At 39.1% G+C, this 21,727-nt stretch overlaps 2 protein-coding genes across 4 annotated transcripts; both read right to left on the bottom strand.

Moving 5' to 3' along the window:
• Nucleotides 1–3,424: 3,424 nt before the first annotated feature.
• On the bottom strand, nucleotides 3,425–11,810 carry LOC105011012 (cylicin-2). The gene is made up of 17 exons (XM_013135045.4): nucleotides 11,697–11,810; nucleotides 11,514–11,618; nucleotides 11,319–11,386; nucleotides 10,992–11,055; nucleotides 9,907–10,040; nucleotides 9,699–9,722; nucleotides 9,521–9,569; nucleotides 9,331–9,434; nucleotides 8,494–8,547; nucleotides 8,310–8,417; nucleotides 7,982–8,041; nucleotides 7,593–7,670; nucleotides 5,387–5,443; nucleotides 5,212–5,241; nucleotides 4,991–5,038; nucleotides 4,806–4,901; nucleotides 3,425–4,398 (listed from the first exon to the last, which is right to left on the bottom strand). Exons 4-17 carry the CDS (start codon nucleotides 11,023–11,025, stop codon nucleotides 3,937–3,939), a joined length of 1,338 nt encoding a protein of 445 aa, XP_012990499.3. The 5' UTR covers nucleotides 11,026–11,055; nucleotides 11,319–11,386; nucleotides 11,514–11,618; nucleotides 11,697–11,810; the 3' UTR covers nucleotides 3,425–3,936.
• A 22-nt stretch (nucleotides 11,811–11,832) lies between these two features.
• Nucleotides 11,833–21,727, bottom strand: LOC105010992 (protein FAM133). 3 transcript variants are annotated; one of them, XM_029122865.2, is made up of 7 exons: nucleotides 21,456–21,727; nucleotides 18,819–18,982; nucleotides 18,478–18,582; nucleotides 18,095–18,169; nucleotides 13,971–14,052; nucleotides 12,107–12,165; nucleotides 11,833–11,982 (listed from the first exon to the last, which is right to left on the bottom strand). In XM_029122865.2, exons 1-7 carry the CDS (start codon nucleotides 21,496–21,498, stop codon nucleotides 11,848–11,850), a joined length of 663 nt encoding a protein of 220 aa, XP_028978698.2. In that variant the 5' UTR covers nucleotides 21,499–21,727; the 3' UTR covers nucleotides 11,833–11,847. The 3 variants fall into 3 exon arrangements, with proteins under 3 accessions (XP_028978698.2, XP_028978699.2, XP_019908322.2); XM_029122866.2 differs by having other exon boundaries at nucleotides 21,477–21,712; XM_020052763.2 differs by lacking the exon at nucleotides 12,107–12,165 and having other exon boundaries at nucleotides 11,878–11,982; nucleotides 21,456–21,726.

A 21,727-nucleotide genomic window follows, 5' to 3' on the forward strand; every position in this document is an offset into this window, starting at 1 on the left:
CTCCGGGTGGTGGCCTCTGATCACAGTAGATCAATAGCCTCTTTTATAAAATAGACTATGTCAATTGTGCGTAGCCCAATCACAAGGCTTAGCCTACAGTCATGAACGTGGGGCAGCGCCATGAAGACCAATGGATGATTTAATTATTTTTTAAAAGCTATTGTAAAAATCCTAGATATATATATATATTTTTTTTTTAAATATAATAATAACTAGAAGTTACAATAACAGGCAAGTAGGTATGCAGTTTGTGACCTGTTATTGTCATATTGGTGCAAAAAAAAAGATAAATTATCCTCTGTGATATAAAAAAAAAAAGATTTTGGAGGAAGAAAGAAAACAGAAATGTGCTGGTACGTTGCACAAGCATGCCTATGAGTCAGCATTTCCTGCTTTTGTTTCACAACCGCTAGATCGCACGCAGAACAAAAGGCATATGGACATTAGCTTGAAAGAAAAAAACATTTACATAATTAAATGTGTTGGGCTTGCTACCTTGGTTAAAACTTTGGGATGGCCAAACCTTGTGAAATAAATTTGGTTGGTGTCTGTAGCGTGAAGGGTTGATGTAATGGGCCAGCCTGGTTCCTTTCTAGGCTTCTTCCAAATTTCTGCCCCTTTTAGGGAGTTTTCCTAGCCACTGTGCTTCAACACTGTTGTTGCTTGCTCTTTGGGGTTTCAGGCTGGGTGTTATGTAAAACCACTTTGTGACAACTGCTGATGTAAAAAGGGCTTTATAAATTAATTTGATTGGTTGATTTAATGCTTATTATGCAAATTACTACTAAAATATTCATACATTATTTATCTTTATTAAGTTGGGCTAGCCTAGACATGTCAAAGAAATGTAGTTTGGTTTCCCTGGCTTGAACGTCTCAAGACACCATTTTAGGGTTAACTAATTATGCAAATTACTGCAAATTAGTATAATCATAGTAGATATACATTGTGTTCCAAAGACAGTGTGTTTGGAAAGTATTCAGACCCTTTGACTTTCTCCATATTTTATTTTGTTATGGACTACATTTATTATAGATAACAACATTTGTTCCAATTTATTGAAAATACAAATCGGAAATATCTAATGTACATAAGTATTCAGACCCTTTGCCATTACACTCCAAATTGACCTAAGATGCATTCTGTCTTTGATCATCATTGAGATGTCTTGAGAACTTGATTAGAGTCCAACTGTGGCAAATTCAATTGATTGGAGATAGCATTATGTCAAGGCATAGATCTTAGATTAGATTCGACTTTATTGTCATTGAACAAGTACAAGTACAGTACAAAGAAACACATTAGCATTTAACCAGTTCAACAGAGTGCAAATAGAAGAGTGCAGAAAATGTACAAGTGAAACATCTTGGGAAGATTAAAAAGTTCCCGGGAGCAAAGAGTGAAATAAAAGATGTTTGTAACCAGCAAGACATCCTAAAGCTGACCATCCTGCCAAACTAAGTAACCAGACAAGAAGGGAGGTGACCAGGAACCCAATGGTGACTCTAATAGAGCCATGAAGTTTCTCTGCAGAGATAGGAGAACCTGGCAGAAAGACTATCATCTCTGTAGCAGTCCATCAATTAGGCCATTATGGTAGACCGGCTAGCTAGATGGAAGTCACTCCTGAGTAAAAGGGATTTGACATGTTACCTAAAGGCATAGCAAAGAATAATAATATTGATTTGGTCTGATGCAACAATAAACTAGTTGTAAGATCTGAATGCTGAAGTGGATGGTAGTGGGAGCATAATGTCTTTGTGAATATTCTCAGTGGCAGGTACTGGGAGACTGTTCAGGACTGGTCAATGGATGAATGAAGCAAAATACAGAAAGGTCCTTTTTGATCCAGAACACATACTGTAGGACCACAGACTGGAGCAAAGATTAATCTCTTTCAGACCTTTCAATGTCCCAAATCATACAGCCAAGACAATTCTGGAGTAGCTTTGGGACAAGTCTCTGAATGACCATGAATGGCTTAGCCAAAGCCCAGAAATGAACCTCATTAAAGATCTGTTGGGGAGACCTGAAGATTGCAGTTCACCGACAAAGCTTCAGGGAATCTGGAAAAAAGAAAATGGGATAAACTGCCTAAATCCAGGTGTGCAAATCTGGTAGAGGCATACCCAAGAATTTTCAAAGTTCTGATCGCAGCCAAAGGCACTTCTGCAAAGTACTGAATTATTTTTAATTGGGACAGTTTTGCCGTACAGAATAATTTTTCCAGCATTTCAGATATAGACCACCCTGGAGTAACTAATAATATTATGGTCTCTTTCAGTTAAGAAAGAGGAGGATATGTGTAATTTTAATGTTACAATTCAGTCTTGTTATGGAGGCAGGACTCAGGCAATTGTAATTTGAGGGTATTTTTGTCCAGATCATATTAACAATTTGAAAATGTAAGCACATTTTAGTACAACTGGCTTCACAGCTGTCAACTGTCAATATCTAGTCCTCTATGCTTTGCATTTGGAGTCTGTTGCTGGTGTCTGACAACATGAGGATCAAAGAAGTGTCAATGCAAGTCTAGCTCACTAATCTTGAGGCAGATAAATCTGATTAAATCAGAGACACAGCCAGTATTGTCAGCACTGGTAGGAACCCAAACGCAGACCGGACGAATAAGGTGCAACAAAACAAATATATTGTGAGTGGGGAAGATTGGGGATGGAGAGGGGTAGATTTGAGGGCAGGAGCAGGTGCAGAGTAGTCGTGGGCAAGCAGGGGGGTCGGTAAACAAGCTGGCGGCAGAGGTACAAGCAGGGAGTAGGCGGAGTAGTCGTAGACAGGCAGGAGGTTGATACACAAGCTGGTGATGGTCGTCTGGTGGAATCCTGTAGTCACAGGAAAACAAGATAAGCAGACAAAACAACAGAGCGTATAACTGGATATCGTTTGGCTGGGGCAACGTAGCATGTACGAATGTGGCTCAATGATCCGGCAGGGACAGGTCATCAGGGCTCCTCAGAAATACAGCTGGTGATGAGTCAAGTGGGAACAGGTGCTTGATAGGTGATTTGGAACAGCTGGTGCTGGCTCTACTCCAAGGAGTGACGCCACGCCCCCTAAATCGTTGCCCCAACAACCGGGAGAAACCAAAACAAGGCACCTCAAGGGAGGGAGGACGTGACAAGTATATTGGTGAGCTATTTCTGAAATACAAAATTCACACACAATTTGGTTTAAATGTATACATTTCAAGATATGTCTGGCTGAGTTTACACTGTAGTGAATATGCTTGTTTATTCATATAGTGCTAACAAGTCAAAGCAGGCTAGTTGGATAACATTTGCTCATCTGTTTGTAACTGGAAATCCATGAAGTATTTCCTTGTAAGTGTCTGAAAGGCAGAAAGGCAGGAAAAGGGCCACCGGGGGTCACATTTAAGGCTGGAAGGAGTTGGATGCCAAAGAATCACTCAAATTAAAATCTTGCTTTATTTAGAGCACATTTCTTACAAGGAATGCATTTCAGAGTGTAATACTAACAATGTGAGAAAGGTTAACATATTACAAATTTAGAAGTGTTAAAGCACAGCTAAATCTTTACTTCAAATGTTTGTTTTTCAGGCCCTAAAATTCTCTGACAGGCTCTTACAGAAGCCAGAACCTTAATGATCTTCAAGAACCTACATAACCCATCAAAGAGTATCAGATGGACCAACAGGCTGTTGTAATAGGGTGGCCAAAATCTGCTTTTAAAATCAACAAAGCCTTTTTTTGTTATAAAACTAGCACACAACTAATTCAGGTACTACACATGCTCTCCATTGGACCTTCTGAAGGAAGCAGAGGTCGCTGATTTTGCTGTTTGTTGAATACCAGACAGGAGAGCATTGCAGTAATCACTGGACATGATTAGTGTTGTTCTACTGTTGGCCTGTCACAACTTGATTAGTGTTGTTCTACTGTTGGCCTGTCACAACTTTGTTCAGTGAGGCATATATCGGCTGGTCCTGGCTGGGTTCCACATCAGGGTCTCCATGGGGCTAAGACGTCGACGGGAGGGGCTACTATCCCTGGGATTGAGAGATGACGAGGGACTTAGCAGGGACTCATTGCGAGTGTTGGGTCGGGCATCCGCCAAAGGACCCAAGGACTCCAACTTCAAGGTCGGTTTGAGGTGAATGGCTGTTCCTTCATCAGACAGTTTGGGGTTGGACGGTTTGGTGTCGGACGGTTTGGTGTCAGACGGTTTGGTGTCAGACGGTTTGGTGTCAGACGGTTTGGTGTCAGACGGTTTGGTGTCAGACGGTTTGGTGTCAGACGGTTTGGTGTCAGACAGTTTGGTGTCAGACGGTTTGGTGTCCATGCACCCGCCTTCCACTGCCAAGCCACCTTCGGATTTCTCCTCCCTTTTCGGCTCTCTGTCTGTTTCATTCTCAGGTCTGTCCTAAATATGAAAACAAATGGGATAGTTTAAGAACTGAACTGATATGTTTTAATAAGCTCTGCCAGGAGACTCAATTCAAAGCTGTCCCATATGCTTGCTTGAGAGTGGCAGCACTAAGCAGATGATTGGACTACCCAATTGCGGGTTTGGCCTTCTTTCTCATATTCAACTTGAAAAGGAGCCCTACAGAGACAAACAGCGGACGTGGTCCAGTCCAGTGTTCACCTCCCTACTGTTAATTTCAACTAACATTTGATCCGTGTCCTACTGTACCTTTTCATCTTTCTTGTCGTCATCACTTCCAGATGAGGACTAGTCCTATGCACATGTATAATACAGTGTCTAGTAATGCATTAGAAACCCTTTGCTATGTGCACTGGGTTCATAGCTCATTGATGGACACTTACCGACTTCGTATTTGTATCCTTATTGTCTTTCTTCTTTTTGTCCTTCTTGTCTTTCTTCACCTTCTTCTTCTTCTTATCACTGCTGTGGGAAGAGTCCTAAACACACAGGGGGGAAAATGCAGAGTGATCCTCAGGTCATTGTTGGTTTGAGGATCTCCCCAAAAACACAGGCTATGAAAACATACCTTTTTCTTGTCCCTTTTCTTCTTATTGTCCTCACTGTCAGAAAAGTCCTGGTCAAACAGGAAAAATTATTCAGTGGTATTCTGGTCATTCAGGTGACAGTAGTTGAAAAAGGTTTGCAAATGTTCAATTGCTGTGATGTTCATTATTATTTTCATGTACTTTGATGCCCCTATACTAATAATAATGCATAATGCGCATAATACAAATATTTTAAAAGTACCTTATTTTCATCTTCACTGTCAGAGGATTCCTGGACACACAATTCAAATACTCTGGTCATTTCAAAATGAATGAAATTAATGTACAAGCACTTGTACATGTACAAGCAAGTACAGTACTACCATCTAGTTACAACACAAGACAACATAATAAAAACATAAAAAAAAACATCTAACCTTCTTTTTCTTCTTGTCTTTCTTTTTTTTCTTGTCTTCCTGGCTGTCGGATGAGACCTGGATACATATGCAGGGTGAATGTAGATTTATGACCTTAATACCTTAATGTTCATTTTCTATTGCATTGTATTTATTCCTTTTAACTAAAATTTCAGACATTTTGGAAAAAGTAATTAAGCTGACTGTTAGTCGACACCTGTTGTCAATAAAACGTGACAAATGCAATATAATTTGATTTGAAAGGAGCTTTAAGAGAATACCTTTCAAGTGGCACACGGTAATGGACATTATTTCCATCCATCCATCCATCTTCTACCGCTTATCCGGGGCCGGGTCGCGGGGGCAGCAGTCTAAGCAGGGATGCCCAGACTTCCCTCTCCCCAGACACTTCCTCTAGCTCTTCCGGGGGGACACCGAGGCGTTCCCAGGCCAGCCGGGAGACATAGTCCCTCCAGCGTGTCCTAGGTCTTCCCCGGGGTCTCCTCCCGGTGGGATGGGACCGGAACACCTTCCCAGGAAGGCGTTCCGGAGGCATCCGAAAAAGATGCCCAAGCCACCTCAGCTGACCCCTCTCGATGTGGAGGAGCAACGGCTCTACTCTGAGCTCCTCCCGGGTGACCGAGCTTCTCACCCTATCTCTAAGGGATCGCCCAGCCACCCTGCGGAGAAAACTCATTTCGGCCGCCTGTATCCGGGATCTTGTCCTTTCGGTCATGGACATTATTTTAGATTTAATTATTGTAGCATAAGGTAATGTTTAAACTTCACTATTAACTGGCAAAATATTATTGTCAATAAGATCCCATAGGACAGGTATTACAGTGTGTTACAGTGTGAGGGGACCATTGTGTTATAGTGAATCCAGATTTAGGTAATCATAGTTTAATGTAATGTAATAGTTTAATTTAATCATCATGTTATAGTGTTAGGTAATCAAGGTGTTATAGTGTTAGGTAATCATTGTGTTATAGTGTAAGGTAATCATTGTGTTATAGTGTAAAGTAATCATGATGTTATAGTGTACCTTAATCATCGTAGTATAGTGTAAATTAATCATCGTGTTATAGTGTACCTTAATCATCGTAGTATAGTGTAAAGTAATCATCATGTTATTGTGTACCTTAATCATCGTAGTATAGTGTAAAGTAATCATCGTGTTATAGTGTATGTCAATCATCGTGTTATAGTGTTAGGTAATCATCGTGTTATAGTGTAAAGTAATCATTGTGTTATAGTGTACCTTAATCATTGTAGTATAGTGTAAAGTAATCATTGTGTTATAGTGTATGTCAATCATCGTGTTATAGTGTTAGGTAATCATCGTGTTATAGTGTAAAGTAATCATCGTGTTATAGTGTATGTCAATCATCGTGTTATAGTGTTAGGTAATCATCGTGTTATAGTGTAAAGTAATCATCTTGTTTTAATGTAAGGTAATCGTGTTGTTCTAGTGTATGGCAGTGTTTCTTAATCCAGGTCCTCAGACCCCAAAGGGGTGCACGTTTTTGCTCTTGCCCTAGCATTCACACCTGTTCCTAATGTTGCCCTACAACCTACACACTTGATTGACAGTAATCAACCTATCATCAAGTCTTTAGTTTAAATCAAGTGTGTGAGTGCTAGGGCAAAAAACATATACGTGCACCCCTTTGGGTCCCGAGGACCAGGATTAAGAAACACTGGTGTAAGGTAATCATGGTGCTATTGTGTAAGGTAATCATTGTTTTATAGGGTTAGGTAATCATTGTGTTATAGTGTTAGGTAATCATTGTGTTATAGTGTAAAGTAATCATCGTGTTATAGTGTAAGTTAATCATGATGTAATAGTGTTAGGTTATCATCATGTTATAGTGTTAGGTAATCATTGTGTTATAGTGTTAGGTAATCATTGTGTTATAGTGTAAGTTAGTCATCGCGTTATAGTCTAAGGTAATCATTGTGGGATATTTTAAGGTAATCATCATGTTATAGTTTAAGGTAATCATAAATAAAATATTTAAACCAGATGATGCATTCCCCTGCATTACATTTCAGTTTTTAAATAAACAGTTCCAAATGATTATGGTTGCAAGCAAATGCAAACCAAATATCACCAAATTTAAATTTCTAACAAAATAAGGCCTGACAACCCTTCCATCAAATGGTGCCTTCATTTATTATTTTCTGTGTGATCTTTGACCCTGTATGATGATATTGAAAAAATTACCTTCGTATCCTTTTGCTTCTGCTTTTTCTTCTTTTTCCTCACCTTTATTTTTTTGTCTTCTTCACTGTCAGAGGAGTTCTGGGCAGACAATTGAAATAGTCTGATCACTCAGGTTTCAATATTTATTTTTCAATATTTCAAAATTAATTAAATGAATGTAAAGCCAATGTACTACATTTTCTTGACAACATAAGACAACATCTAAACATATACTGCTCCAGAAAATATTAAGAGACCACTGCACCTTTTTCTTTCCTTTCCAAAAAAATTTGGTGAGGAACAGAAGCGTTCAATTTGCAGTGGTCTCTTAATTCTTTCCGGAGCTGTATTTTTTCCTGTCAATAAAATACCATGAGATGTATCTGTAAGTGAAATTATAAAATAATTACCTTCTTCAACTTCTTTTTCTTCTTACCTTTCTTTTTCTTGGCCTCCTCATTGTCAGAGTCCTGAACACATATTGGAGAGCGACATATTCTGGTCATTCAGAAGTTATTGGATATCTAATGAACCATTCTTTAAAAAAGTGGTCGCTCCCCAAAATGACATAATAGAAAACCAACCCTGTCCTTTTTCTTCTTATCTGTCTTTTTTTTTTTTTTCTTGTCCTCCTCACTATCAGAAACATGCTGGACACACATGAGTAATATTCTGATGTTATGTGGTAGTCATTTGGCAAATAAACCATTCTCCCCAGTATAAAGATAGCTTCTTTACCTTTGTCTTCATCTTCTTCATTTTGATCTTCATCTTCTTCATCTTCCTCTTCATCTTCTTCATCTTCTTCTTCATTGTCACAACTTCACTGTCTGATGAGCTGGAGTCCTTTACAAGAGAAAAGATAGCTAGTTTGCATTACATAGCAATACCATTCCGTAACATCAGATAGAAAGGCACTCACCTTCTTTTTCTTCTTCTTGTTCTTGTCACTATCTGAATCATCGGAACTGTAATCCTGAAACAGGCAAAAACTTTAGTGAGACAGGTATTCTACACTGTATTTGTCAAAGAAGAGGACAAACTTTTTTTTTACTTTGATATTATGGACTTTTTTATGATGATCAGTGGCAAAAACTTTTTATGAAATCCATTTAGATTATATGGTGTAACACAATAAAACATGGAAAAGTACAAGGCTTTCTCACCTTTTTTTTCTGCCTCTTTTTCTTCTTCTTCTTTTCATCCTTGCTATCAGAGGAGGATGAAGATGAAGAGGAGGAAGAACTGCAATCCTGTGGCAAAAAACTGTGTTAAATCCATCATTCCTGTGGGGAGTGTGGAGCATGGTAGAATGCACTGTGGTTTATAGTTTGGAACCACAAACCCTATGTTTCTTCGTCCTGCTTCTGAGATTGTCACTGTCAGAGGAAGAACTGTCTGAAGAGGAGGATAATGAAGAACCACAGTCCTTCAAATGAAAAGGATTTTAATGTTATTTATTTTTTTAAACTTCCCTGTTCACTCAGTTTGGTATTACACCTGTATTACATAATTACTTTGAGCCCAATTCATTGAACCTTTCAGAGAATTATTTTGGGTAATGTCATTTATATTCCCTTGCACATAGTGTTTACTTATTATTTCTGTACATTATTCATGCAATTCTGTTCATTCTCTTGATCTCCTGCGATTTAATGTCTTTGGCCAACTCGTCATCAAAATCCTAATATGAATAACCTTCTAAAAAACGGTTAAAAAAACAAATACTGTTTAAACCAATGGGAATGGAGATGCGTACCTTCTTTTTCTCCAACTTCTTGTCTTTCCCTATCTCCTTGCCTCCTCCTCTCTCATAATCATCTGGGTGTCCTGCCATCAATCCCTCGTGGACAGGTCCATCACCTTTAGCCATGAGAAAATGAACAATAATCAATTTCCCCACATCCCTCCTGCAACAAATCTGCCATTGTTGTGGTTGATTGACTTACAAATACATTGGGCCGTTGCACCTCCCTCCATTACTGGGTCCCTGTTGGCCTGTTAAGGGGACAGTGAGTATGGCAACGAAGAAAAGTGTGATGACGATCCAGACATAAGATTTATAATGAGGATATCAGTGTGTGTGTGTGTGTGTGTGTGTGCAGACACAGTTGTGTTTGTATTTACCTCATCACTACCGCTGTCAGAGACCTAAGGAGGAGTGAGAGTTTAGATGATTATGATTCGAGATTAATAGTCATGAAAGAAATGTGAAAGGGGCATGTCATGTTTGACAGACCGCATTGGGAATAGTTCTGCTTAGGTTCCTGATACTAGACGTTTGAAGGTTTCACCTCTTAAAAGATCATGTCGTCATGCACTATGATGACCTCACCTTGCCCTTTTTCTTGTCTTTCTTCTTTTTCTTCTCTTTCTTGTCTTTCTTCTTTTTTTTCTTCTCTTTCTGTTTTTCTTTGCAGTGGCTGGATTTCTGTCCTCCAGTGCCCTCTGGCCTCACACCCTGCTCCCCTGCAAAGATACATCCAGCTTGTCAGTTGCATTTTTCTTCTGCCCAACACAGGGTTTATACTAGTTTGGTTTATAAGAGTCCATAGTGGATGTTTAACAACGTTAGATGGTTTAAACTGAATGTTAGATGACATTAGATGTTTTAAACAGAATGTTAGATGACGTTAAATGTTTTAGACAGAATGTTAGATGACGTCAAATGTTTTAGACAGAATGTTAGATGACGTTAGATGTTTTAAACTGAATGTTAGATGACGTTAGATGTTTTAAACAGAATGTTAGATGACGTTAAATGTTTTAGACAGAATGTTAGATGACGTCAAATGTTTTAGACAGAATGTTAGATGACGTTAGATGTTTTAAACTGAATGTTAGATGACGTTAGATGTTTTAAACAGAATGTTAGATGACGTCAAATGTTTTAGACAGAATGTTAGATGACGTTAAATGTTTTAGACAGAATGTTAGATGACGTTAGATGTTTTAGACAGAATGTTAGATGACGTTAGATGTTTTAAACAGAATGTTAGATGACGTTAGATGTTTTAAACAGAATGTTAGATGACGTTAAAGTTTTAGACAGAATGTTAGATGACATTAGATGTTTTAGACAGAATGTTAGATGACGTTAAATGTTTTAAACAGAATGTTAGATGACGTCAAATGTTTTAGACAGAATGTTAGATGACATTAGATGTTTTAGACAGAATGTTAGATGACATTAGATGTTTTAAACAGAATGTTAGAAGACGTTAGAAGTTTTAAACAGAATGTTAGATGACATTAGAAGTTTTAAACAGAATGTTAGATGACATTAGAAGTTTTAAACAGAATGTTAGATGATGTTAGATGTTTTAGACAGAATGTTAGATGACGGTAGAAGTTTTAAACAGAATTGACGTGATTGCGGTGTGCACGTTGCACGTTGTGAAAACATGTTGTGAGGTTCACCTTGTAAACCTTTCGCAGTGCAGCTGTATTCCATCTGGTCATGTCTGGCCTCCTCCTGTCTCTGCTAACAGATCATACCTTTGATGTAATAACTGTCATTTCTTACAGGATTCTTTGGCATGTCAACTGACCTCTAACAACGGAACATTGTATTGGTAAACTGCTAGTGTTACTGGAGCCATAATAATGCAAACTAACTGCTTGAGTAATTCCTGTTTATTGCAATAACTTTGGTGTGGACTGCTGCTGGATTCACTGAATTATTTTAAGTGTCAGTTAAAACCGGCTGTTACTTCTGTTTCTAACCCAACCCCAACAAAAACCTACTGAAATGGGTGTCTGGCTGAATGACAGATGTTTTTGGTCTGCCTCACTGACCCAAGGGCTGCCAGGATCCTAAAAGAGACATTCCAGAAGTCAGTTCAGGTACAGGGTTCACAGCTATGGCAGGTCACTTTGTATGTTTTGCTATAACTGATGGAATTTGACAGCCATGTTAGTGGAATGACAAACATTTCCTTGCCTTTTTCTTCTTTATTTTCTTCTTTTTCTTCTTCTTCTTGCTGTCCAAAGATGATGATGATGATGAAGAGCTATCACAAGAGGAAGATGACGAGGAGCTAGAATCCTGAAAAATAAACATGTATTTAGTGTGCTGTGTGGAGAAAAGGGGCATCACATTTTCTCATATGTTTCCCTTAGAAACCTTTTTCTTCTTTTTCTTCTTCTTTTTCTTCTTTTTCTTCTTTTCCACCTCACTGTCTGTCGATGATGATGAAGATGAGCTGGAATTCTGAGTGGCAGAAAACCGGAACACAGAAAAACAACATGAGACATCTCACACTTATTGTTAATATTATGAACAGAATACAGAACAGGGACGTACATTCTTCATCATCTCCTTCATCTTCTTCATCATCTTCTTTTTCATCTCCTTCTTCATTCTCTTCTTCATCTTCTTCTGGTCATCTTCACTGTCTGAGGCTGAACTCTGAGGAGGGGACAAACATACATGTTGTTCCCTGTTCATTTGGGGCTTTAATCTCCTGGAAAAGAAAACTGCTTAAGTGATTAGAAGAAATTACATAATAAAACATCTTATTAAACCAACTCACATTTTCTTTCTTCTTTCTCTTTGCTACCATGTCCTTTAGATCTGAACATCCTTCAAGCCCTACAAACAATCAGTATGCTTTAGTGAAAAGGTAAGTGAATAATTGTTGTGTGTGTATATGTGTGTGTGTGTGAGTGAAGATTAACGATAATCCCCCTGCATTCTTACTTTACAAGACAATTCATCTAAAATCACACATTTAATTCTGGGATAAAATGTACTGTGTGACTCAACACAGGCTCTCTGTGGACTGTGATTGGCCACCTATTCACTGACTCCACCTTCATCTTGATAAGACCAATTCCTCCCATTGCTGCTAAATGTAAATATGTTGCCATGAACTCTATGTCTAAACATCAACATACAATGAGGTGACTGTGTCATTTGAGTATGAATGCGCAAAACCACTGCCAAGTCTTAATAAGAAGTCTGGAAACAGTCACAGGTGAGTAATATCATCTGTACTAGGCAATTAAGAACAAATAAAGTATGAGCGGTACATAAACCGCAAGGATAACCAGGTATAAGCAATAGGGAGATGCCAATAACCATACACATAAGACACTAAATGACAAGGACTTAAGGAACAGAGGGAGATTGTATACAGATAAGGATGGAGGGAACAGAGGGAGACTGTATACAGATAAGGATGGAGGGAACAGAGGGAGACTATATACAGATAAGGACTGATGGAACAGAGGGAGACTATATACAGATAAGGACTGATGGAACAGAGGGAGACTGTATACAGATAAGGACTGATGGAACAGAGGGAGACTATATACAGATAAGGACTGATGGAACAGAGGGAGACTGTATACAGATAAGGACTGATGGAACAGAGGGAGACTGTATACAGATAAGGACTGATGGAACAGAGGGAGACTGTATACAGATAAGGACTGATGGAACAGAGGGAGACTGTATACAGATAAGGACTGATGGAACAGAGGGAGACTATATACAGATAAGGACTGATGGAACAGAGGGAGACTATATACAGATAAGGACTGATGGAACAGAGGGAGACTATATACAGATAAGGACTGATGGAACAGAGGGAGACTATATACAGATAAGGACTGATGGAACAGAGGGAGACTGTATACAGATAAGGACTGATGGAACAGAGGGAGACTGTATACAGATAAGGACTGATGGAACAGAGGGAGACTGTATACAGATAAGGACTGATGGAACAGAGGGAGACTATATACAGATAAGGACTGATGGAACAGAGGGAGACTGTATACAGATAAAGACTGATGGAACAGAGGGAGACTGTATACAGATAAGGACTGATGGAACAGAGGGAGACTGTATACAGATAAGGACTGATGGAACAGAGGGAGACTGTATACAGATAAGGACTGATGACAGGATCCAGGTGTGCGTAGTTGGCAAATGAGACAAGTCCTGGTGGATGATGTTCGTGGACGGTGGTAGCTAGTGCACCGGCAACGCCGAATGCCTAATTAGAGGGGGAGGTGGAGCCAGAGGAGGCGTGGTTGTGACACACACACACACACACACATAGCTCTGCAGTCTGGATGCTAACAGTGAGAATGCTAATAGACAGTCACTGAAAAACTGACTGGGCTAAACACAGACAACCATGAACACACACTCCTGAGACACACACACACACACATCACTCACCAGGCTCAGATGTCAAGGCTACAACACAGTCCCCAGACACTCCTGAGACACACACACACACATCACTCACCAGGCTCAGATGTCAAGGCTACAACACAGTCCCCAGACACTCCTGAGACACACACACACACATCACTCACTATGCTCAGATGTCAAGGCTACAACACAGTCCTCACACACTCCTGAGACACACACACATCACTCACCAGGCTCAGATGCCAAGGCTACAACACAGTCCCCAGCTGAGTCTTGCTTCACCTTCTTTTTCTTTCTTTTTTTCTTCTCATCCTGCAGAAGAGACAGTTTTATTCACTTAACTTGCCAGGAGTTAATCTAAAACAAACAAACAAAAATGTATTCTGTATCAGGGAAAATAGAAAGAATGGTGTGGCACTCTCTCTATTTTAGTCATTATGTATGGGTGAAGGTCAAAATTCACAGGTAATATCAGATTGAGCTAATAATTACCTCATCACATAACATTGACCTCGACCAACAATTATTCAGTATAATCAGATATGAATCCGTTTTCCTTGTCATGATCGTTCCTTCTCACACACAAAATGTAGGTTTTGTCTTCTCCGTGTGTTTATTTTTTCATTATTACGTGGATTGGAATATGTTGGCTTGATGCATACTTTTGCCCCTTTCATACAGACCAAAATCCAACACATTTCCCATTATTGTTTAATACCAGCTTATGTCATTCATCTAAATAGAGTATAGGGAAAACATGGAAACATAAAAGGCACCTAAAAACGTAATGGTTATCTTATCATTTTGGTGTGTGTAAATATTTCTATATTTTTTCTATGTTTTTTTTTCCTGTCAGTTGTACACACTTCTGAAATGTGGACACAGTGTACTTGTGACCCCAACTGCAAAAGTAGTTACATGGTGACCATAACCAGGGCTGCTGGCTTTGTTCACAGAACGGGAACTAGATATATATCACATGGTTATCCATTGTGCTCTGCAGGGAAATTTGGTTCACCCAACCACTTCTTAACTGAATGCCCAAGGGCTGTGTTAGGAGCTAAACGTGAAAAACAGCCCCAATAAACCTATTGTCTTGGTTTAGCTGTCCTTTGCATCCATTACAAACCACAGTTATGGATCTTATCAATGGTTTCCACCAATGCAGAAAACATTTGAGAGATATGGGGGATAGAGATTTAATCTACAACCTGCATTGAGTTTCTTTCAACACTATCTAAACAAGCACAGTGTGTCAGCAGCTAAAGAATATCAGGTTGCACCTATTACATTCCCTAATGACCAATAAAAAAGATTGTGGAGGTTGCAATAATAATACTATGCCCTTTCAAATGCTCGGAATTGCTTAAATGATAAACCTAAGAAAATCAGCAAAAGCTCTTATCCAGATTGACTTACAATAGTGAATGCATTCATTTTAATACAATTTATTCCTGGCCCCTGTGACAAACATGTCATGCTGATTAACAAGGCTACTTCTAAAATAATGTTGACTCAAATTAGCTTAGCTGAATCAAATTGCCATGTTGAGGTTGGGCAAAAACGTTTATCTGTGTCTTTCCATCTCTGTGGTATTACTGATAACTAATAAATACAACACTTCTACATTCCACATAAAGTATGCTGGTTGCAATGGCAGATAAGAGTTTACAAATTACAGTACAGTACTAAATTCTTAGGCACCTGAAAGTCGAACTAAAGTATTTTATTTGGACAGTGTTTATTTGTAAAAATGAATTATAATATATATTATATTAATGTATTTATATATATTATACATTTTTTATTAAAACACTACCCAAATAATTGGCCTTAGTTTAACTTTCAGGCGCCTAAGACTCTTGCACAGCCCTGTACATGAGGATACATCGATCAGCCATAACATTATGACCACTGACAGGTGAAGTGAATAACACTGATAATCTATATAAATATACTGTATACACCGATCAGCCATAACATTATGACCACTGACAGGTGAAGGGAACAACACTGATAATCTATATAAATATACTGTATACACCGATCAGCCATAACATTATGACCACGGACAGGTGAAGGGAATAACACTGATAATCTATATAAATATACTGTATACACCGATCAGCCATAACATTATGACCACGGACAGGTGAAGTGAATAACACTGATAATCTATATAAATATACTGTATACACCGATCAGCCATAACATTATGACCACGGACAGGTGAAGTGAATAACACTGATAATCTATATAAATATATACACCGATCAGCCATAACATTATGACCACGGACAGGTGAAGTGAATAACACTGATAATCTCGTTATCATGGCACATGTCAGTGGGTGGAATATATTGGACAGCAAGTGAACATTCTGCCCTCAAAGTTGAGCAGGACAAATGGGTAAGGGTCTGAGTAACTTTGACAAGGGCCAAATTTTGATGGCTAGACGATGTTGTCCGATCCAATAGATGAGCTACTGTAGCTCAAATTGCTGAAAAAGTTAATGCTGGTACTGATAGAAAGGTATCAGAACACACAGTGCACTGCAGTTAGTTGCACATGGGGCTGTGCAGCCACAGACCAGTCAGGGTGCCCATGCTGATCCCTGTCCACTGCCAAAAGCACCTACAATGGGCATGTCAGCATCAGACCTCTATCAGCAGGTTAATGCACTTTGCCACAAATCAAAAATGGTTCAGGAATGGTTTGAGGAACACAACAACTAGTTCAAGGTGTTGACTTGGCCTCCAAATTCCCGAGATCTCAATCCCATCGAGCATCTATAGGATGTGTTGGACAAACCATTCCGATCCATGGAGGCCCCACCTCGCAACCTACAGCACACTTTCAGAGGTCTAGTGGAGTCCATGTCACGACGGGTCAGGGCTGTTTTTGCGGCAAAAGGGTGATCTACACAAAATTGAGAAGGGCTCCTTTCTGCTTTTTTAATTAGAGCTACCTGTCTTTTCACTTAGTCCCAGATCAGCATACACCATTTAACAGTTGTGGCATCAAACTACTTGCTCTTGACAAACATTAACACACTTGACTTTATACTCAGAATGCTTATTTCGTTTAAATGAGAAGTTGTGTTCTTTTCCTGACTCTTAACTTCCTAAAGATTCATACATGCACTAATTCTTCTCTATTCCGAATGATAAAAAAATCCAAAAGTGAAGTGAATGAGAATGGGTTCTCAGTCACACCTACCTGGTAAATACTATATGAAATAGAAAAATAAAAACATTTATAAAAAGCTCTACTACAATGCTGATAGCTGTCTAGCTGTCTGGCAAATGGGTGGGTCAAACTCCGAACCTCCACTACAAAAAAAAAGGTTACGTAAAAAAGAAATAAAATGTATATAGCATAGAACCATCAATCCATGGGTAAGTGCCTTCATTCATCTGTGCCCAATTCAAAATGAAATTAAATATATCTTGCAGATTCAGCAGCATTCAGTGTGAAATAGACAGTTAAGTGTTTATTGCTTATATTTAATGTAATTTTCTATTTGCTGTGTGTTATGGCATCATATTCATATTCATATATTTTACATAAAATAGTTTGATTCAGACGTAGGATGATGATGCTGTACAGAAGTTGACAATTGACTGATTTCACTGCTCCTCAACTCGAACTTCTGTGATAAAGCTTTGCTTTCCTGTGAGCAGGTCAGTTCTCAGGGTTTCATGTCATTAGTACCTGGCCTGAAGGTGAGCCACATTCGTGTGTGGTGAAATAGGGTAGTCACTGGACTCCTTAGGTCAACAACTCATTAGGACTGGGTGTGTCTTTTCATGCCAATCAAAGATCAGCTATCAGGGCTGGGTCTGGATGGTCACAACAAGCTCACTGTGTCGGTTTATTTTGGCTGAGTCCGTCAACTAGTCTGCCAACCCCGCCTATTTTAAACTGAACTGAGCCACCTAGGTTTTTACTTACACTGACAAAACAGTGCCACAGTCCCTTGGACCAGCAAACAACATTAAGAGTCGAGTTTGTATTGTGGCATCAAATTACTTGCTTTCAACAATTAAAGAAAATATTTACAAACTTGACTTAAAACTGGGCAGGCTTATTTCAGAGTGACAGGCCAATTAAATGAACAGGTGCATTCATTTCCGATTCTTAACATACTACAATGTGTATATTCGAATTACTGAGCTGAATGGCACTGTGAGTAGACCTGGGTTCATTTACTATTTAAATGTGTAATAAATACTTGATGCTTCGCTTTATCCTGAGGAGCCAGATGTGCAGGATTCAAATTTTACTGTTCCATTTCTATTTAGAGGATAATAAACACATTGTTAGCCGCTAAGACATGAGACGTATAGCATACTTCACTGTCCGAAGAGCTGCTGTCGGATGAGGAGGATGACCAGGAGGCAAGGGAGGATGAAGATGAGCTGGAACCCTGTGTACAAAAGGAGGTTCATTAGTAATTTAACTGTGTCATTTCACAGCAGTCCATATCAGTAGAGTCCACACCCAGTCACTTAAAACTTCACCTGTTAAGAGTAAATATGATTGAAGAGCTTCACTAATGAATTTAAAAAGGGATCTTACAGAAGTACTTATATCTAGATAAGCGACTCAGGCCAATGGGCAAAAATGTGGCTTGGTAGAAGCAGTGAATTCAAATGACACTGTAGAAGATTAAGGGTTCTCTACGGTCCAAGTGGGGAATGTTGAGATGCAAACTGAATTGGGATTTTAGAGTACCTTCTTCCTCCTCTTTTTCAGCTTCTTTTTTTTCATCTTCTTCTTGTCTTTGTCCTCATCCTCGCTGTCAGAAGATGGGCAGTTTTCAGATTTGCTCAGCTCTACCTGGGTAAAAAAGATACACCTCAATGTTTACAATGTAAAATACTACACTATATATAGGACTACGCACACATTGGCAGCCATTCATTACTGTACTGGGTTAGGGTTGCTATTAAACCAATATCGCTATACTAAGGTCTTACAGCCTAAACATAGTACGTTTTACTCCACACACTGGCCTACTTTCATGGCTTATAGCCCCACAGGCTTTTCATTCAACATGACTCTCTCCTGCTAACCTCTCCAGGCATTCCCACCGAGACATCAGGAGCTGCGATGGCCCTGTCAGTGGTGCAGGTTGCAGGGAACCCACCAGGCCCAGCAAGCTTTCGTTCACCCCTTTCAGGACGCTCGTCTACAGGGCTCAGGGCCAGTCGTCCTCCCTCTCCCTGGGCTCCTTCCCCTGCACAGACCAGCATGGATTAAAACACAGAAACATATTCTCCATATACATATTAACGTGTTGCTTGTGTTACGATGGATGAAACCGTATCACATTTTTCAGTTGTAATTATTTTTTTATGTAATGCCCCCCATATTAGAAGCAGGTAAGTTGACCCCCCTGATAGGAAATGGGCATGAGAAACGTAACACAACGCATATGTGCTGAATAACTCTGAACAAAGAAAAATAGATAGGACGTGAAGCCTGTTACTGATGGGCCCCACACATCCTGTCTATACATCCTGTCCATACCTCCTGCTAGGAGTTGCCCATGTGACTGTCATAGGCTCTATGGATAGACCCATTGACCATAGGTTGGAACATACCATACAAGGGTCTTTTGTAGGATAAACCTTTCTTATTGGAGGATATTGTACTGTGTAATGGTTGGTTATGACCACTGACCACCTCCTATGTGTCCTGGCATAAAAGACTGGGTTAACTTTGTAATTATTGGAGAACATGTAAGAACTATGGAAGGTCAACATCTTGTGAATAAAGATGGTACTCCCCTGACTAACGGTTGCATACATTTTGTTCATGGATAAAAAAATGGACAGAATCTAACAACCCAAATAATAACTCACTTTGAGTAATAATATAAAATGGCCACCCGTCGCCGCATGACCAAAATCAAACTCACTCCTACGCCCTTGGCTATCGGTGACGGGCGGGTGGCATACAACTCCATTCAAGTGACCGTTAGCAGTTGAAACAATACCTAAGCAGCCTGTGTAGTATAACCGCGTTTCTAAAGCTAAATACTGCAGTGCATTTGTATTGGTCATAAAACAAGCTTGAATTTGGGGGAATGTTGTGGTTCTGGTGAGCTTGTCAATTTAACGCGATTTGGGAAGGCTATAGCTCCCGGCCATCAGGAGCCTGATTTTCGAGGCTAGTGTGTCTGATGGACATTAAATGGAACATCCTCAAAGGAGAGGATTCTCACAAAACCACACCTGCCACTGTACTGTTTTCTCTTTTATCTTTATTATATAGCTATCGTTATTAGTATTGTGTCATTTAGTCTTTTTGTTTTTTGTATTTACTTTAAATGTTTTATATAACCTTTATTTAACCAGGCATGTCATTAAAAACCAATTCGTATTTACAGTGGCTGCCTGGCTTTACTACTGTTGCATTGTCATGATGACTCATGAATGAACTGATATTTAAGCGCTTAAATCAATGGCTAATACCTTGAGTAACTGGTTCATATGACAAATAAAACATTAAACTTCAAAGTACTGCATGCCCTCTCCATAACATCCAACACTGTTTCCAAAAAAGTTGGGAAGCTGTGAAACATTTAAATAAAAAAGAATGCAAAGATGGGCAAATAATTTAAACCCTATACACAAAATGGGACTAAGGCAACAAAAGACTTGAAAAGTTGTGTAATGCTAAAAAACAAAACCTGGTGGAATATCACATAACAAATTAGGTCAATTGGTCGAAAAGGTCAGTAAGATGATTTGCTATTCAAAGATCATTCCAGAGATGATGGTCTGTCAGAAGTGAGGATGGGGAGGGGTTCACCACTTGGGGTGCATTAGTGCACATGGCATGTGACTTGCACTTCTGTGAAGGCACTACAAATGCTGAGCAATATATACAGGTTTTGGAGTAACATATGCTGTCATCCAGATTACGTCTTTTCCAGGGAAGGCATTGGTTATTTCAGCAAGATAAAGGCCAAAACACATTCTGCACGTATTACAGCAGCTTGGCTCCGTAGGGACAGAGTCCAGGTGCTAAACTGGCCTGCCTCCGGTCCAGATAGACCTGTCACCTACTGAAAACATTTCGGCATTATGAAATGAAAAATATGACAAATGAGCCCCTGAACTGTTGAGAAGCTGAAATTTTATATAAAGCAAGAATGGGAAAACATTTCACTTTCAAAACTACAGCAATTGGCCTCCTCAGTTCCCAAACGCTTACAGAGTATTGTTAAAAGAAGAGGTGATGCAACACAGTGATTAACAGGACCCTGTCCCAACTTTTTTTAAACGTGTTGCTGGCATCAAATTCAAAACGGAAATATATTTTTCCAAAAACAATAACATTTCTCAGTTTCAACATTTGATATGTTGTCTTTGTACTATTGTGTATTCATTATATAGGTTAAATGATTTGTCCATCATTGCATTCTGTTTTAATTTACATTTTATGCAGCATCACAACATTTTGAAAACGGGGACATAGAAAAACAGGAAAGAGTTGTAATGAATTACTTATGGTTCATAAATTAGTGCAAAAAAGGCAGAGTTCATACACAGGTGCATATCTTTAAATGCATATATAAATTATCTATATATTTCCAGTTTACTCATTGGGGTAAATTATAGATGCAGGTGTCACCCCATTGATTGTTTACGTCACTTATAAACAACAAGGTTATAAATTATAATGCTTATACTTATAATTACCATTTATTAGAATCACCATACCTTTGGGTCGGTTGCTCTCCATTGAACTCAACAGCCTCTCCGGTTACACCTCGCTGCTTGCTTTGAACAGGTCAAGGCGACTCCTTTTATATGGTCACCGTGTGCGTGTTGCGTGAACATAGTTTCAAGTTTCAAAGTAAATTTTTCAAATGCACCGAACACATCGTCATCCTGCACAATGAAATTCTTATGACATGGCACCCGACATGTCACCGGAGCAGGTTGCAAAAAAATTTGCTATATATTTTACC

This window comes from Esox lucius, chromosome 1 (assembly GCF_011004845.1).
Source record: "Esox lucius isolate fEsoLuc1 chromosome 1, fEsoLuc1.pri, whole genome shotgun sequence".
Taxonomy (NCBI): Eukaryota; Metazoa; Chordata; class Actinopteri; order Esociformes; family Esocidae; genus Esox; species Esox lucius.

Bases quoted from the DNA above. Each gene is read 5' to 3' on its own strand.
- LOC105011012 (XM_013135045.4), bottom strand. From the start codon at position 11,025: ATGGAATACAGCTGCACTGCGAAAGGTTTACAAG. The intron at 5,242-5,386 runs GTTAGATGTTTT...TTGTGTGTCCAG, and splicing joins AAGACAAGAAGAAAAAGAAG to GAATCCTCTGACAGTGAAGA. The intron at 4,902-4,990 runs GTATGTTTTCAT...CTGTGTGTTTAG, and splicing joins AGAAAAGGGACAAGAAAAAG to GACTCTTCCCACAGCAGTGA.
- LOC105010992 (XM_029122865.2), bottom strand. From the start codon at position 21,498: ATGGAGAGCAACCGACCCAAAGGTATGGTGATTCTAATAAATG. The intron at 18,983-21,455 runs GTAATTATAAGT...TGGTCTGTGCAG, and splicing joins TATGGTGATTCTAATAAATG to GGGAAGGAGCCCAGGGAGAG. The intron at 12,166-13,970 runs GTGAGTGATGTG...GATTGTTTGTAG, and splicing joins AGCCTTGGCATCTGAGCCTG to GGCTTGAAGGATGTTCAGAT.